The sequence below is a fragment of the Sus scrofa genome, chromosome 5, assembly GCF_000003025.6.
Source record: "Sus scrofa isolate TJ Tabasco breed Duroc chromosome 5, Sscrofa11.1, whole genome shotgun sequence".
Classification (NCBI taxonomy): Eukaryota; Metazoa; Chordata; class Mammalia; order Artiodactyla; family Suidae; genus Sus; species Sus scrofa.
Genome location: NC_010447.5, coordinates 54,435,712 through 54,454,261, shown reverse-complemented (window position 1 = coordinate 54,454,261; position 18,550 = coordinate 54,435,712). Strand labels below are relative to the sequence as shown.

The 18,550-nt window shown below is 35.9% G+C and overlaps 1 protein-coding gene across 2 annotated transcripts in view; it reads right to left on the bottom strand.

The window, feature by feature from the left end:
- PLCZ1 (phospholipase C zeta 1) overlaps positions 1,705-18,550 on the bottom strand; it is a 194,849-nt gene continuing 178,003 nt past the window's right edge. The window contains exons 9-14 of one of the 2 annotated variants that reach the window (XM_021091174.1): positions 17,096-17,243; positions 12,114-12,230; positions 10,861-11,033; positions 6,937-7,069; positions 2,864-3,013; positions 1,705-1,974 (exon numbers count right to left, since the gene is read on the bottom strand). In XM_021091174.1, coding sequence (XP_020946833.1) covers positions 1,889-1,974; positions 2,864-3,013; positions 6,937-7,069; positions 10,861-11,033; positions 12,114-12,230; positions 17,096-17,243 — 807 coding nt within the window. In that variant the 3' untranslated portion in view covers positions 1,705-1,888. 2 annotated transcript variants of the gene reach the window in all.

The window sequence follows — 18,550 nt, the reverse complement described above, 5'->3', positions numbered from 1 at the left end:
TAGTAGTAGTAGTAGTAGTAGTAGTAGTAGTAGTAATTCTATCTATCTATCTATCTATGTGTACCCTTTCAATTTAAAGGGTAATATAAATGATAAATAATGCATATAAAAATGGAAGCAAAGATGTTTGAAGACACTGCAAGATTACTGTACAGGAAATAAAATAATCTAATGTTTCCTTTCCAAATTGCATTTCTGATCTAGTGTGCAATATTACAAAAAGAAAGATTTTGCCTTCAAGGTTAGTGAGCTGAGTTGGAGTGGTACCTGAAGAAAAGCAAGAACATCTTTTTTTCTTATTTCAAATCTTGTTGATACAAATGAAAAATAAAAGCTTCTCCTGCTATAGAATTAATGAATTCTTTTGCAAAACTCATCTGATCAAAGTTTTTAAATCTCATAGAATTCTAGCTCTTCAAAAGGCTTTAGGAGTTTTGAGAAGGTTAAAGCCGTGTGTTAATACGCTGAACATCCCACTTGCTGTTAGACTGAGCAAAAGATGATTTAAATAAGAGTTCTTTTGTAATCTGGCAAAACAGAAGCGTCCTTCTGACAGTCAGCTGTGCACCACCCCCCCTGGGAAGATGGTACCCTGCTCTTACATCCAGAGAGCCCACGAGGGAGGATCTGGATGATTAGGCACTGAGTAATCTGGGACATCTTACTACTTACGGGTTGAGTATTTGAATTCCCAGTGACATTTTTACTTAAAATATTTGGTTCTGAGGGTAAGCAATGGTAACAGTAAAACATGGTAGATGGGTGGTGTTTTGTTTTTGTATTTTTCTGGTCATCAAGTGCTAATGCATGAGTAAACACCTGAAACTAACAGTCATTTTTGTTACTTTAGTTATAAATCCAGCTTAATTTCAACAAAATTTGAATTATGAGGGCCCCTAGTTGTCCAAAATTGTCCCGGGTGATTTTAACTCAGTACCAAGCAACAATGTGGCAGAGTCAGTATTAATATGCCTGGCTTTTTGCAAAACAGTCAATAGTGAACCATATTTTTTCTACATATGGCATTTAGTAAAGCAAAGTCTTGCTGAGAGTGAGAAGCCGAGAATATGAAATAGCACAGGAATCTCATCTCTGACCAAGAGACAATCTTCAATGTACCTTTAGCACAGTCTTGGAAACACCGTGAATTCATACAGAATAGATCTCTTTTATAGATTTGGAGTATGGATGCACTTTGAATGCAAATCAAAATCATAGGCACACATAAAAATGGCTGTATAATTATAGGGCACCCTATCCAGTGCACAGCCTCTGAGAACTAATCTGAGAATGCAGGGGTGACTTAGTCTCCAGGATTTAAAAGGGCACTAAGAACCTAGAAATCTAATTTCTTCCTGCTACAACATGCAGCAGTGGGTGTCTAGAATTGAAAACACTCTTAGATTTCAACATTTCTTTTATACTGTCAAATATCTGCCAACATATCTTATACAATCAGACATATTTAAACTTGTAAATTCAACTAATTAAAAATGATAAAAGCAAGTTCAGAGAGCAGCCTCAGCAGCAGAGGGGCAGGAAGAACTGGCTGACAAAAATTCCATGCTGAGTTAGGACCCTGTGAAGTTTCTGTTTTATTTCCACTGCTGTATTTTGCATATTTAAAAGTGAATCTGGGAGTCCCCTGGTGGCTCAATGGGTTATGGACCTGTTATTGTCACTGCTGTTGCTTGGGTTCAATCCCTGGCCTGAGATTTCCCATATGCCAAAGGCACCATGAAAAAAAAAGTGAGTTTTGTTCAATATTTCTGTTTTTGTAAATAATTATTCTGCTTCATGTTGGGAAAAAAAGGAAAAAGATATGCATGCTCATGTTGGCTGTTTTATTGCAATGTATAGCTAATGATATTTCTGGCACTATTAGCTGCTATCTGATGTACCAAACATAAATAAATAGGGAGGCAGGTTCAAGACTCTCACCCATTTTAGAAAACAGAGGAACACGACGGTAACCTGCAAAAGGAATCACATCTGATTAGAACAATAAAAATAATCAGCAGTGGCCCCAACAGTGCTACTGAGAAATAATAAACACATATAAAAACTATGGCTATGTCATTCTATTCCATCACATATATTAATTCCCCCCAAATAAAATATTTTATGTTTCCATCCTGACTTCCTACTAAACACCACACAGCTCATGTTTCTCCTCCCTCAAAATGCAGCATCTCCAAAATTAGCCACCACCCTTTTGCTTGAGAAAGGCTGTTTCCTAGGTACATCTCAGATGGTGCCAGAAAAGCAAACACGCTGAGACTACACAGTTGGGAGGACAGTATTAATCACCCCAGCGAGGTAGCTGCAATGAGAAAAGGGTCAAGAAAAAAGAGTCTTGGGCCCCCAGTCCCTCTTCAGGAGAGAAGAAAGAGTCACTATTTCTCCCTCCTGTGTTGATCCCACCCTTCATTCCTTCATAGTGGTCATGACTATTCTTTTTGGTGCACCCCTGGCCAGGAATCAAACTCAAGCCACAGTAGCAACCTGAGTCACAGCAGTGATAAGCAAGATCCTTAACCCACTGAGTCACTGAGGAACCACCAGGGAACTCCAGTCATGACCACTCTCTAATGGAACAAAAGAAGTATGACGCATGTAAAGAAATTCTCATATAAGGTAAGTTTGCCTAATTAGTCTTCCTAGCAATCTCTTACCCCAACTCCACCTTCTAAATCAAAACACATTGGTATAATTCCACTGGGAGAAATATGTGTCAATATATTACCTTTCTCTTACATCTGACTGTCATGGAGAGAGCTAGCTCGTGTATTAAAATGAGTCTTTGGTAAACTCAAGTTATATATAAATGTTAGCACAATCATCTCACTTTTAGGAATATTACCTTTGTTCATGCATAGAACTGGTAAAGTATATTGCCCAAGAAATTCATTTCCAGTTATCAAACCTTGATTTTCAACAACAAAACGTATTAATGCCAATTCTGGCACCTGAATAATGAATGTGAATGTTTCATTCCATCTTGGACTAAAAGCTGAAATAAAAAGAAAGAGATACAAAAAAAAAAACAAAAATCAAACACTCTCCCTAGGGGAAAATGGCTAATATCTATTCTCCAAAATTCTTATTTTCAATACTTTAATAATACTATAAAAGCTTATGGTTTAGAGCACTTATATTTTTAATGCACCCAATGAGAAAAGAATGATAATGATAATAATAATATTTGTTAGATATCTATAATTGCTGAGCAATATTCTAAAAATTTTAAGTAGATAATCTCATTTAATCTCACAACAACCCTATCAGGGTTAACAGATGAGAAAACTGAGCCACAAAGATGTTTTATAACCTCTGAAGGGTTTCACATAAATAGCCATTAAGTGGTGGGAGAGGAAATCAAACAGTCTGGTTTCAGAACAAAAACATTTTAACTGTTGCGCAATATGACTGTTGTATATCAACATTTTATTAACAAAGAAATTGAGACATAAAGAAGTTATGTAGCACCATTTTTCCATATCAGGGCCTATTATGGGAAGAGCTCTGTAGACAGTTCCTGAACTGAAAGCCAAATAATGATTGCTCTAAAGTCAGCTCTTGATCCTAGTCTTGACTAAACGCTCCTTTTAAAACCCAAAATTTATGAGTAATTTATGCCTCTAGCATAACAGATCATCCCAAACACTCTCTTGCCAAACATGAAATCCAAATTATATCACAGTGTGACCCAAATCAGACAAAAGTTAAGCATAATTGAATAGAATCAAGAAATTCACATCCAGATCAAATACACCCTATACTTAGTAAAAACTCAAAGGTTCAAAGAAAAGTAACATGTATTGCTTTTCATGTACAAAGGCAACGTTATACCCGCTATGTCAATAGATATGTCCATTGATTACATTTCAAGAAGTACTGAAGAATTTGTTATTATATTGAAGAATTTGTAACTATACCATAACTATGTTTTCTTTGGTGTATCTGTGATCATAAGCACACATTTATTAGGTAGTAATCCAGGATGCAGTCTATGCTCATGAAAATATTAAACTAACTGACTCATGCTGGAATAATGACCATTTACCCTGCCCCAAGAAAAGAAAAATTCCCTGGAGTACAGGGGAAAGTTTAAGGGTCAATTCTTTTTTTCTTTTTTTGCCAATGCCCATGGACCAGGGATCAAACCCACATCACAGCAGTGACAATGTTGGATCCTTAATTGCAAAGGCCACTGGGGAACTCCAAGGGTCTGTTCTTTATAGACAAAATTTTGTGTAAAATGCACAAAATTCTTATACTAATTTATTCCACCTCCTCCAACCTGACTTCACTGTACTCTTTCTCATGCACACACACATACACACATACACACACAGCATAAACATATAGATGAGAAAGCCCTTTTGGGTGTCAAAGAAAAAAAAAAAGTAAACCAGGATACCATATTTGATAGTAACAAAACATAGTTTTCCCTGGCATGACCAAAACTAAAAACTCACTTCCACACCATATCCATATATGATCATTTTCCTCCAGATCTCATGTTTTCCATGATACCAGCATTACCCTAGATGCTAAGCTATCTTGAAATCCCTCCTATCTGGCTAGCTACAATTTTGGTTCTGCTAGTTTTCTTCACATACATCCTCCATTCCTTTTCTGATGCCACAGCCCTTCTTTATGACCTGACTTCTACATCCTCTAATCATGAAATCATATCCTGACTCTATCTGTATTTCTCATTTCTCCTTCATACTTATCTTACTATCTACCTGAAGAAACAAACTCCCTAACTCTCAATTCTACTCATGTTACATCCCTGTTTAAAAGTTGTGTTTGGGGTTTTTGGGTTTTTTTGTTTGTTCGTTTGGTTGTTGTTGTTGTTGTTGCTTGGTCTTTTTTTAGGGCCACACCTGCAGCATATGGGAGTTCCCAGGCTAGGGGTCGAATTGGAGCTACAGCTGCCAGCCTATGCCACAGCCACAGCAATGCAGGATCTGAGCTGAACCTGGACCTAAGCTCGTGGCAACACTGGATCCTTAACCCACTGTGCAAGGTCAGGGATCAAACCCGCATCCTCATGGATCCTAGTTGGGTTCATTACTGCAGAGCCACAATGGGAACTCCCCTGTTTAAAAGTTTTGATTTTATTCATTTTCTACAGAAAAGAAAGTTTCCTGGCACAACACTATAAATCAACTATAATTTTTAAAAGTTTTTGAAATAAACTAAGAAAAAAAGAATGTTTCCAACAACTTACTGTGGCTTTCACGATTTTCCATGATGATCCCCCCAATGTTACCTTCTCATTCTATCTCACACGAATCTTAAGTACACAAATATCTTGAACTTTACTTTTCCCCAACATGTTTGAATTGTCTTCTCCATGTTTTAGCACTCGATCCTCTTGCCTTGAATTCCCTTGTCCCCAATTACTATAAAAAATTCTGCTCATTATCCAAGGACCATCTCTAAATTTACCCCACCATACAGTTCTTTGTACTTTCTTTAAAGCACTAATGACGTTTTCATAATACTTTTGCTTATACTTCATTCTATACTGAACTGTAAACTATCCACAATAGTTGGGACATACATAAGGATGCATTTAATAAAGAGATTGGTACATACATGAGAATGCAGTTAATAAACATAGATTTTAAATCTTTTTGATACTTAGCACCAGGATTTTAACTCAATGGGCTCAGTAATGTTTGATAAAGCAAACTGAATTTCTGCAGGGATATTCTTGTAAAAACCCAAGGATGTAATCAAAATTTCTAATGGGAGCTAGAATCATAATTTTTTAAGGGGTTCATTGAATAAATTAATGTTCTGTGCATTTTTCCATGAAAATTCAAGTAAGGGAATGGAGAGAACAAAAGATAGGTTACCATAAGCTTCCTGATATTAGCACTTACAATTTCTTGACCATTTCAACTCTAAGAGGCATCAAATGAGGCAGTAAGTCATTACTAATATCCTTCCCATTGATAACATAGGATGAGGTAGCAAAAACTTTCCAACTTTTCCTTTGTGCTTTTTGTACTAGGGGCCATGCTGGAAGAATTCGGGAACTTGGGAGGAGGCAAATGGTGGACATTTGGGGGAATTACCACCAAAAAAGAAAAAGACTACTAAAACTACATCACTTCTCTATTAGTGCCATTTAGCTTGGAGCATGTGTCCAGACTCTGAAATGAAGTCCATCATACTCTGGGTATACCCACTCAAAGAAGATTCTAGACTCAAAGGATCAGTTGCAAGGTCTCTTCCAAGATGATCCTAAGAGCCAAGCCCAAGAATCTATACTTTTCTAATTTCCTTAATGATTTCAACCTCAGAGAAGAAATAGCAATGTTAGCTCTGTATTATATAAATGATCACAGGATGCTAGAGCACTGAAAATCTTACCAAAGTCATTTCTTCCATTCCTACACTTTCCTTCTGGCAAAAGTGACTGAATTATGAATTCAGTATACTGAATGAGTACATGAGTAGGTTTCTATGGCATCCTTAGCCTGAGTCAGAAGCCATAGACCTTTGATCTAAAATAATTCAAGCAGTGAAGTAAAAATATGTAACATGCTGTATCAGAAAAAGCATTAGTTCTTCATTTTACAGAGAGGCTAGAAGCTACATAGATTTGCAGCCATCAAAATGTCTATCTTAATTCAGTCATAGTGGGAAACATAAAGAAGAAGTGAAAATGAAAAAAGGCACTAATTTTTCAGGTCTGTTACATTTTTCTGTCATTTAAAATATATCCAACCAACATATTCAATCATTATCAAATTGTTTTTGCTGCATATAACACATTGGTCATCTTGAACATAAGCCTAAACCTTTGCCTTATAAATAAAAAATATGTATCAAAACTCTATTAATATATAATTTTTAAGCTTTCCAACCAGAAGTCTAATAGACATTCATTAAAATATATCAGGAGCTCACCATTTTTCTTAATTACACGAGTCTGCTGTTTCATTTGATCATTTGGCACACCAAAAATTTCTATTATCACCAATGTATCAGCTTTGTTGGATGATGAATGATAACTGGGAGGCAACTGGATACCACTGATGAGCTGCATAGAAAAAATTGAGTTCAAGAATTCAGCAGAATATGAAACCACATCACTGCTTAACTTCAAAATGAAATATGTTTTCCAAAAAAAATGATAGACTAAGTCAATTCCCACACACCAAAAAACTGAAGGTGGGAAATAGTACAAGTTTTAAATTTCAACTCTTTAAATTTTTATTTATCTGTTTATTGCCTTTTTTAGGGCTGCACCTGCAGCATATGGAAGTTCCCAGGCTAGGGGTCAAATCAGAGCTACAGCTGCTGACCTACACCATGGCCAGAGCAACACGGGATACAAGCTGCGTCTGTGACCTACAACATAGCTCACGAAATGCCAGATACTTAACCTACTGAGTAAGGCCAGGGATTGAATCCGCATCCTCATGGATACTAATCGGGTTTGTAACTCGGTGAGCCCACCACAGGAACTCTTATATTTTAACTTTTATCCTCAAGTATCAACAGATGAATACCAGGAACATCTCTACAAATTATTCCATTTTACCAATATGTGATTATAGTAGAATCCATATTCTGCAAGATTTATTGTCCAAAAATATTTTTATTTTAAAAGGATTTGTTATGATTGTTAAAAAGCATTCCTTAAAAGCATTATGATCCCTTTGTAATGTTATTCAGGTTGAATCACTCAGATAACATGAACTATTTTCAAATTCATATTGTATACATACAGCAAAAAATTGGCAACTATGAACACTACTTTTGAAATGTAAGAAAAAGGACCACATAATTTCCTGTGATAGCATTTCCTGACAGTATAATTTATATGCCAGGATAATTTATCATGAAATTTTACCTTATCCATTGTTGTCTATATTATCCTAACTAAATTGAGTTTGACAAAATCAATTATTATGGACTGGAAAGCAGAAGAATGCTTGACAAAGTGATTAATAATAATTTCATTTAGCCTTTTATTAGTCAAGCTAATTGTTGAAGCAAAGATTTGTTTTACTTTAAGGAACAGAGTTCAAATAAAAAACAATATTTGAAGCATACTAATTTAAAATTGTACTGGTGTAAAAATTGAGACATGATTTCAATTTCTGAAGATTATAATAAAGAGGAACAAATAAATAAGTTTGAAAAAAAAGAAAAAAGTGCCAGTGTGTAATTTTTTTCTTTCCTACATCTACACATCACGCCATCGCTAAAAACCAGAGTGACAGTGCAAATATTTAACAACCAGTATGGAATGGGCATTGATCAGAGTAATTAGACATCAAAGTAATTAAAAAGAACACTGACTGTGAACAACTAGTACACTGACACCAGAGCCTATCAGCTGAATATTAGCTCTCCAGGTAACAGGCCCTTATCAATATGGTTCAGCTTTGGTGTACCTAATGTCAAAAAAAAAAAAAAAAAAAATTCTAACTAATAATAATAATAATTGAATATGAGGACTGAAATAGAATTTAAAGATATACTGTTCAAATAATTTGTGCACACTGATTCACAAAGCCCTTCCAGGGCCACTGCAGAGGATGGATGTCAAAAGAACAACCTTGGTGGTCAATCAGATAGCTCTGCTTTCAGCGACTGGTCTTATGCAGAGATTTTAAACTTAGAAAATGGTTCCATAGTTTTTATAAGCTTGAAAATAACTGATTTAATACTAAGTTCTCTACTGACAGATGACAAAAAGTAAACCAGAAATGCTGAATGGCTTCATCAAGGACATAAGAAAGCTAATCTCAAAACTAGGTCTTTTGATTCCCAAGACATGCCCTCCACAATTTGTACAAGTCATAATGTAACCTTGACTCTCCCCAGAATGATCAGAGCAAGAGGGAAAGACCCGCACAGCTAGGACAGCAGCTTCCCAGGAAACCATTAACTCTGCCTCTTTCACACCATGCTGCTTACATCCTACAGGAGACCTCTCAGAGTACAAACAGGTGACATTTGTAAACATCTAAACATTCTAGTTATCTTCCATCTTTGCTCTCTTAATAAAAGAGCACATATATTCTCTTTAATATTCTCAACTTAAAAAAAAAATCATTCAATTAACCTATATGTACTGAGTATAACTTGGCATCCATCAGTCACTATGGATAAAGGCTGAACCAAACACAGTCTTTATCCTTAAAGGACCTTCAGGGAAGTGAGGGGAGAAAGAGAAGTAAATGAGCAATGTTAATACAGTATGATAAGTGCCATAATGTATGCATGAATACGGTGTTTTGGAAAAACAGAGGAAAACGTCAAAAGAAGCACAACTTAGCACAGGAAAAATCTTCCAAAAAGAAGTGACTCTAAGTCTTGAAAAATGAGTCAGAAGGCAAATAGGCAGATGAAGGATGGAAGAACAGTCCAGTCAAAGGAAATAGCATATGCAATACATAGAGGTGCCATGTGGAATGGAAAAAAAAGGTGGCTTCAGAATGGGTTGAAAGGCTGGAAGTGGGGAGAGATGGAGCTAGAGAAGTAGAAAGACATGACCAGACTAAGAATGCCATCAGGAGACACAAATAAATATTGATAAGATTAGCACTGCAGCAAAATCTCTGGTTGACTTATGGAAGATGGATCAGAATGACTGAGACAGGCTACCTGAAAAACCCTTAGAAAGCCAAAGGAATGGAGGTGATGACAGGTAACAAATCCCTAAGGGAAAAAAAAATAAAAGGCAGCAAATGATACCAGACCAAGGAATGAATATGGAAGACATTCAGGAGTGGGATCAAGAGAGTTTAGAGATAGACTGGACAAGGGAAGTGAAGGAGATGTGGAGGAGAATAGCTCCCAATTTTCTAGCCTTAGTTAACTGAGTTAATGAATTTGACTCAATTCATTGAGGTTTAAATGAAATAGAAGTAGATTTGACTACGAAGGGATGTTCAGGCTTTAATATTTGAAGTTTGACAGAACATTGATTAAATAGGTGGGGATGCTAAGTAGGCTATTAAAAATATATCTTTATAGTCCAAAAGGTGTTCAGAGTGAAGAAGTGAGCATTGTTTGTGGAATGGGAAGAACACAAAGAAAATATTTTGAGATGAAGATTATGAAAAAACCTTAGGCAACATTAATATTTTAGAGGCAAGTAGAGAAAGAGGAACCCACAAATGAAAAGGAGAGAGAATCACTCAGAAGTTAGGTTAAAAAAGGAGAGGAGGGAGTTCCCGTCGTGGCGCAGTGGTAAACGAATCTGACTAGGAACCATGAGGTTGCGGGTTCGATCCCTGCCCTTGCTCAGTGGGTTAAGGACCTGGTGTTGCCGTGAGCTGTGGTGTAGGTTGCAGACGCGGCTCGGATCCCGCATTGCTGTGGCTCTGGCGTAGGCCAGTGGCTACAGCTCCAATTCGACCCCTAGCCTGGGAACCTCCATATGCCGCAGGAGCGGCCCAAGAAATAGCAAAAAAAAAAAAAAAAAAAAAAAAAAAAAGGAGAGGAGGAATCCACAGAAGCACAGCAAGGAGATTTGTGTGGAGTAAGCAGGGATCTGAAAAAGTGGCTGATTCATGCCATCTTCTCACTAGAACAACAACTAGAACAACCAGACTAGTTCCTCTAGCCTAGGACAACTAGAACAATGTAACTTTAAAATTTTTTTCATCCATGCAAAGAGACAACAGAGAGATATTTTTCAGATATTGAGATTTTTCAGGAGGATGCTGAAATACCACCCACCTATATTACCTGAAAAGATGAACAGAAATTTAAAAGGCATTAAAGAAAATCAATGGAACTCAACATATTAATGTATACTATCTAGCTTGTATAACGGTCAAAAAAAGTAAAAGAAAAAGTTATTAATCTTACCCTTATGGTAAGTGTAATTGGATTACTGTTGATTGGTGCTTTGTTTGGATTAAATATTGATTTACCATCTCTTAAGAAGTGTGGTTTCAAAATATATCCAGAGTTACCATTTTCTAAAAATTTCCCATTTTGAAGATCCATAGGCAGACCAGGGGTCTGGAAATTTAAGGCCACTGTGAGGGAAGAAAGAATTTTGACAGTGTCAGGAAATAGAGGGCATATCTAAAGAGACACAGTTAAACAGTATACTGAAACCTTATCCTGGATTACATATCTTCAAACATTTTAAGAGCAAGCATTCTTAGTCAAATAATTCATGATTTTTAAACATTTCCTTCTGCCATGTCTATATTAACATATATGAAAGTGAGTCTCAAAATTTAATCTGCAAATTATTTTACAGCTTTGAGTTAAAAAAATCAAAATGACACATGGTATAGATTATACAGTAGCAATGTACATGTAAGATAACATTCAGGAAATAGAAGAATAAGGAAAATCAGTATTTTAAATGCTGGAAAGTGAAGATAGCAACTGTTATCATAAACTTTTAGGTTTCCTCATTTGAGGAGAAAGCAAAAAACAGGCAGAGCAATAATTGTTGTTAAAATAGAGAAACAGCTCCACACAGGCTGGTAAATAGCCACTGCATGCAGTACCACCATCTGCGCCCCTACTGCTCTTCCTGCTGTCCTGTCCCACTCTCCCCCTCTCCAAAAACCTATGGGCCTTGTCACAATTCAGTAGCAGAAAGGTTAACACCTGACACTTTCTGACTGTTGCTGCCCAGGGTCTACCAGTTGATCAATTTAGAATAGAGTACAGCAAGGACACATAACAAAGCTATGCAACCGTACGTACTTTTTAATACTCTGAATGCAAAACTGATTAAAGTACAAAAAAGCAGAGGTGGCTTGATTTTGAAGAGGCCCTTAGCAAATCTTTCAAGCAAAGGACTTGATCTTCACTGGCCTCTTCCATTCTCTTTGGTTTTCTTTTCCCCTGCCTACACTTCCCGTGCAAACTCTTTGAGAATTTAACCTCCGTGCCTCTACCCTCACCTATATTTACCCTTTTCAACCCACTTAGGAATAATTTCAGCTCTTGAAGCCAATGATTCCTCACTGCTTGATCCCAAAACACCTAGGGCCAAAAATTCTTCAAAGGAAGCTATTTTCATGAATCTTTTATTAATTCACAAGATGAATTTATTGTCTTAATTTTGAAAAAAACTCAAATCCTATATAACATACCCATTTGACAACCTATATTCCAAAATTCTTGAGGATTAAAATTAGAGGAGTCTGCTCTTGTCGCTTTGGGATATATTCTGGTAATGAACTTCCTAGTGTGAAGAATAAATTCACTGGCTAAAAAAAAAAAAAAAGTTATTAAATCATTGTGAAAGATTTCAAATAAACTACTATGTCTCTATATATTATATGATTCTTCAACAATTTCAATAATTTTGATGCTTACTATCCTGGCAAAAATATTTTTAATTCATGGAAATCAAAATACATTCATGCCTTTATGGTTCACAGGGTAATTCACTGTTATTGAAAAGTTAATAATAACTTTTTATTTTACAATTTTATGTAATCATTTACTTGAAGAAAGAAATGATTAACTAAATAAAACATTTTTTTCACATCCAAATTAATTTCACTTTGACATAAGAGTATATAAAATTCCAAAATAAAATACATCCATTTTTTAAAACAAAAGCATCTTTCCCCATTTTTTTTTAAACTTTGGTTTTCACATTAGGACAGAATTACCCGGAGGTCATATAAACTATATGATGCCATCCAAGTCAATCTAGTTGAATATTAACAGAGTCTTAGGGCTGACAGAGATCTTAAAGTTAACCAATTCAACTTCTAACCCTATTACAGTATCTCTTCCCCAAATTCATTCAATTTCTATTTGCATTCCTCCATTGAAAAAGAACTTGCTATCTCTCAATAGTTATGATTATTTCAAATGTTTTCCTTACTGAGACAAGGTCTATACTTGTACTGCACACACGCACACAGTCTATTTCAGTTTCTATATTATTCTTTGTTTCTACTTATATTTTTTACACATTTACATTTATTCTATTTAAATCACTTAAGATTCAAAACTAATGTACACCATTTACCACTGGATATTCCCTCAAATTTTTGAACACACATTTCATGTTTCTCCTAGGTTTTTAATTCTTTCACTAAGCGGATCCTGTTCCCACAGCTATTTCTGTTAATATATCGACCAGGCATGGAAGAAATGGTTATTGCTAGTCCAATGGTTATTTGTTAGTCACACTAGAGTAGAATCATTGCCACCTTCATCCTAAATATTATTCTTTAGGATGCACTGCTAGGTAAAAAAAAAAAAATTACAATTACTGAAGGTAACAGTAAATACAGAGAATTTAACTAACACTCTTAGAAGTTTTACTCTCTTCTTTTGAAGCTACTGATGTACAAATGCACCTTGTGTGTCAAATGTCACAACCCCTTTTCCAATCCTAAACTAGATGTCTATCTTTTGGTAAAACATGTGCTCTTCTGAATCTTAATTTTTTCTACTCACAAAGTGATAAGGATGAATGCTCACTAAGGACCCTTAACATAACATGATTTTGTTACTTCTGAGATGAACTTTAGAAATTAAACATACTATATTTTTACAAATGCAATTCATGCTTATTTTAGATAAATGAGAAAATCAAATAAAAAAAGGTAAGAAATAAAACAACATATAATCTTATCACTCAATCAATAACCCTGATAACCTCTGGGTAAATATTTTTTTTCATTCTTTTGTTATATGTATAAACTTCTTTTTTATTGGAGTCATTGTTTAAATTCTTGAACATTGTTTAAATCATTGTTTAAATCCTTGTGTAAACTTCCATTTTTTAACTTACTAAGATAACATGAAAAACATTCCATTTCAATAATATTCACCTACTACATGATCTTTAAGTGATTGAAAAATATTCACGCATGTGAAAAATTATTTCTGATTTTTCCCCTATAAACTTAATGGTGCTTACTATATTTTTAATAATCATGGGCATTCCTGTAGTACATCTTTGCCCAATCATTAATTATTTACTATTGACTTTTAGTATAAGAAAAATGTTCTATGCTTTTTCCAGAGAAATGATGATGCTACATTTTACAACTCTGCTCAGGATTATCCAGTGCCTTTTCAAATTTTGAGCAAGAGTTTATATGATGAAAATGAGAGAATTATAACTACTTTTGCCCTGCCCAGAAGTCCCATTTCAATGAACAACAAAAACAACAACCATCCAATAGTTTAAAAGGATGGAGACTAGTAAAGTAGGTCATTCAAATTCAAATTCTATTGACAATATTTCACAGTAAAAAATATATTTTATATCCCAACTCAACACCACACACACACGTTTCATAAAACAATACTTACTCTTACAGCATACAATACACTATTCTACATTATTTTGTTCTACTGCATTCCATTTTATTCTATTCAAGTCTATTCTACTCTATTATTTCAACTGTTTTTTGTTTCTTTCTTTTTTTTTTTTTTTTTTTTCGTTTTAGGGTGCTACACCTGTGGCATAGGGAAGTTCCCAGGTTAGGGGTCTAATCGGACCTATGCCTATGCCACAGCAACACCAGATCTTAGCTGCATCTGTGACCTACACCACAGCTCACAGCAATGCCGGATCCTTAACCCACTGAGTGAGGCCAGGGATCCAACTGGCATCCTCATGGATACTAGTTGGGTTTATTACCACTGAGCCACAATGGGAAGTCCCTATTATTTCAACTGTTGTCTAGACCCACTGAATTGATTTTTGGTCACTTTCCTCAGTTTAAAGCAAAAATTGAAAAGGCCTAAAACACCCATGATCTACCTAATAGACATTTTGAGAAGATGAGCTAAAAGCATACCTCAAAACCCTAGGGTACCAGTGGCCAGCCCAATGAAGTTAACCAACAAATATATCAGAATCTGCACTTCCAAACAGCCAACTGCTTTTATCAAGTCAGTTACAGGTGCTGATTTTTCTGCCATGGTGCTTCTATACAAGATGGTAGACTGCAATTTTTAAAAAGGATTTTGAGAGTCACCTGAATTCTGATTATTAAGTTAATCAACGGTTGGGGCAAATATGCCTCAATTGATTATTTTGAATTAAAGTTATTTAGGAAATGGCCAATGCAAGAGGGACACTGTGACCCTCTTTTCTGTCTCCCTGAAAGCAGGAAATAGATTTCTCATGTCAAAAGTGCCCTCCCGGTGTCTGGAGGTAGAAAGACACCCTTATCACCAGAGATAGGGAAGTGGGGCTGAGAAGCCTATATAAATCAATCTTGTGATTCTTTAATTTACTACCCAAGCCCAAACTCTATCTAGATTCTTCATTAATTGGGCACTCAAAACCTAAATTTTTTTGTCCTGTCCATTCTTCACAAATTTATTGTTTCTCTACCTAAAAAGTATAAAAGGTGCCTACTTCGGCCACTTCTTTGGTCCCATTTCTATGAGGCCTCTGTACACATGATTACACATGATTTGTTTCTTTCAGAGTCCCCACTGTGACTCAGTGGGTTAAGGACCCAACGTTGTCTCTGTGAGGATGTGGGATAAATCCCTGGCCTCGCTCAGTGGGTTAAGGATCCAGCATTGCTGCAAGCTGTTGTATAAGTCACAGATGCGGCTGGAATCCAAAATTGCTGTGGCTGTGGTGTAGGCCTGCAGCTGCAGCTCCGGTTTAATCCTTATCCTGAGAACTTCCATATGCCACAGATATGACTGTTAAAAAAGAAAAATGAAAAATAAAAAAAAGGATATATATATATATATGTATGTATGTATGTATGAATGACTGGGTCACTTTGCTGTACAGCAGAAATTGAAGGAACATTGTAAATTAACTATATTTTAATACAAAAAATTTCAAAAAATGTTTTTCTCCTGTCGATATGTCTGTGGCAATTTTATTATTAGTCCAGCTGCAAGAATTCAAGAGGGGTAGAGGGAAAAGATTTCCTTTCCTGACAGACAATCCCTTTTTAGGTTGACGATATTCCCTGCCATAAGAAGGCAGGGTCTTCTTCCCATTCTCTTTCCCAGACCTTGTTGCACCTCGGGCTCTATCAAGCAGAATAACCCATCTCCACTTTAGAATCAAGAGACAGTAAAAAGAAGATGCAGGAGTTCCTGTTGTGGCTCATTGGTTAACAAACCCAACTAGTATCCATGAGGACACGGGTTCAATCCCTGGCCTTGCTCAGTGGGTTAAGGATCCAGCACTGCCGTGAGCTGTGGTATAGGTCACAGACATGGCTAGAATCCTGCTGTGGTGTAGGCCGGCAGCTACAGCTCCAATTCAACCCCTAGCCTGGGAACCTCCATATGCCACGGATGTGGCCCTAAAAAGACAAAAAGACACACACACACACACACATACACACGAAGTAGATACAGAGACAAATGGTTCCTCTGCAGGCACACAGACATTTTAGTATGGCCCAGTTGCCATTTTGCCATTTTTTCCTCCTCTTACTCACATCAGAGAGATAGCCTCCACGTCTATTTAACTCTACCTCCTAGATGTTCACCCTGGCTCCACTCTCACTGCCATAAACCTTTATCATCTCCTCTCTGCAGGCAGTGTCATCCTTATGCTGATAACAGAGACATCTTTCAGATACACAGGAAAATGTGACTCCTGGGATTTCCATCTTCTGCTCACCTCTGATTGTAGGACAAAGTTCAAGTTCCTTATAATTTGGCATTGCCTACCTCTGCAGCCTTGTCACTCACTACTTTCCCATATAAACTGCTTACCACAGCCCCACCCACTAAAGTCTTCATATTGGACATTCTCAATCAAAATTTCATGACCTAACAAAGTAAATTAAGGAGTTTCTCTGTGGCTCAGCAGGTTAGGGAACTGGCATTGTCACTGCTGCAGCTCAAGTCATTGCTGAGGCATGGGTTCAATCCCTGGGCTAGGAACTTCCACATGCTGCTCTCTCCCCCAAAAAAGTAAATTAATGGTTGAGTTTTGTGAAATAAAACTTAATGTGTATGACCTGAGGCATATAACCCTTTTTAAAATATGTTAAATATGTTGAAATTGCATTAGGATATGGTTTTTGCAATGTCACTGACCAATTTTGACACCTTAGTAGAGAATATAACTTGTTTAAACACATTATCTATTTGAATCATAAGAATTTACCTCTCAACTTTGAAAGTTTTCGGGCTTGTGTTTCCCCAATAGAGTTAGTTTCATTAAATTGTTGATAAAGCCTTGAATAGTGAAAACTTCTGAACTTCTCAACTTTAGTATAAATAACAAGATCAGATAGGGCCGTAGCTATTTTTACCTTTGTGATGTTAAAAAAAAGAGAGAGAGTAATTTCACATTTTTGCATTAATCATTTGAAAATAAATAAAATTTATTTATTCTTTTTCAAATAAAATATGCTTTCAAATCAATGATTTTAGTCTTTTCATACGATTATCTCCTCAAAAACTATTTGGATTGAGTCAATGTGAATATATTCTATAATGATAGTATTTAATGTTAATATGAGATAACCTAAATCTAAAATCCCTACTAAATATAGTAAGTATTGAGGATTGCAATCATTTCTTTTTTTCCCCTCTGAAGGTATATTTTACAAATTTAGGAATTTTAGTCCTGAGTAAGTACATTTCCAGTGTAATCTAACATTTTGGAATAACTTCTATTGCTTAGTATACTATTGCTCTTTTATGACCCAGTATCTATATCCTCTGCACTTCTGTTAGCACCTTCCAAAATTTTGCATTTTTTTGTTTTTTTGTTTTTAAACATTTCTCACTCATGCTCCATCCATGTGTTTAAGTATTGACAATGTATACTGGGCCTGGCTAATCAGAGTTCTTCATTCCGCTAGCAACAGAGTAATTGGCTCAGGGATGTGCAAATGTCTGGATCATAGTCTATTTACAAAAAGAATTTGATTGGCCAGCTGAAAGCTAGGCCTTCCACCGGATTTGAACTTGAAAGCATGTAAAGCTGAAGCTTTGCAAAGGCTTGCACCATATATGGAAAGTGGGGACAAAATTGGAGACAGATAGTTCTGTGGGCTTTGCTTCATACACTTTACCAAGTCATTCCTGAAATTAGAATCCCTTTCCCTGAACTTTTCATTTCTGTGGACCCATTTAATTAATTCACATTGTACTTAAACCATTTGAATTAATTTTTTATCACTTGCAAACTTGTATAAACAACTATATAATATAAACAGTGACTTTCTTGCCTCTGACAGTCTAATCTCTTTGAGGAGAGAAACTTTTTTTGAACATTGCAAAATACCTAGTACATAAGAACACATATTTGTTGACTGTAGATAAATAAAATGTTCAAACAGCTAACATAGGAAAAAGGTAACAACTTCTAAAACTTCTTTTCCACTGCTAATTTTTTGCAAATTTTAAATAATAAAGTTATCAAAAATAGGAAAAAGATATCTTCCTCCAAAATTTTTTAAAAATTCTCAGTGAATAAAGGAGTTTCCATTGTGGCACAGAAGAAATTAATCTGACTAGGAACCATGAGGTTGAAGGTTCCATCCCTGGCCTCGCTCCGTGGGTTAAGGATCTGGCGATGCCGTGAGCTGTGCTGTAGGTTGCAGACGAGGCT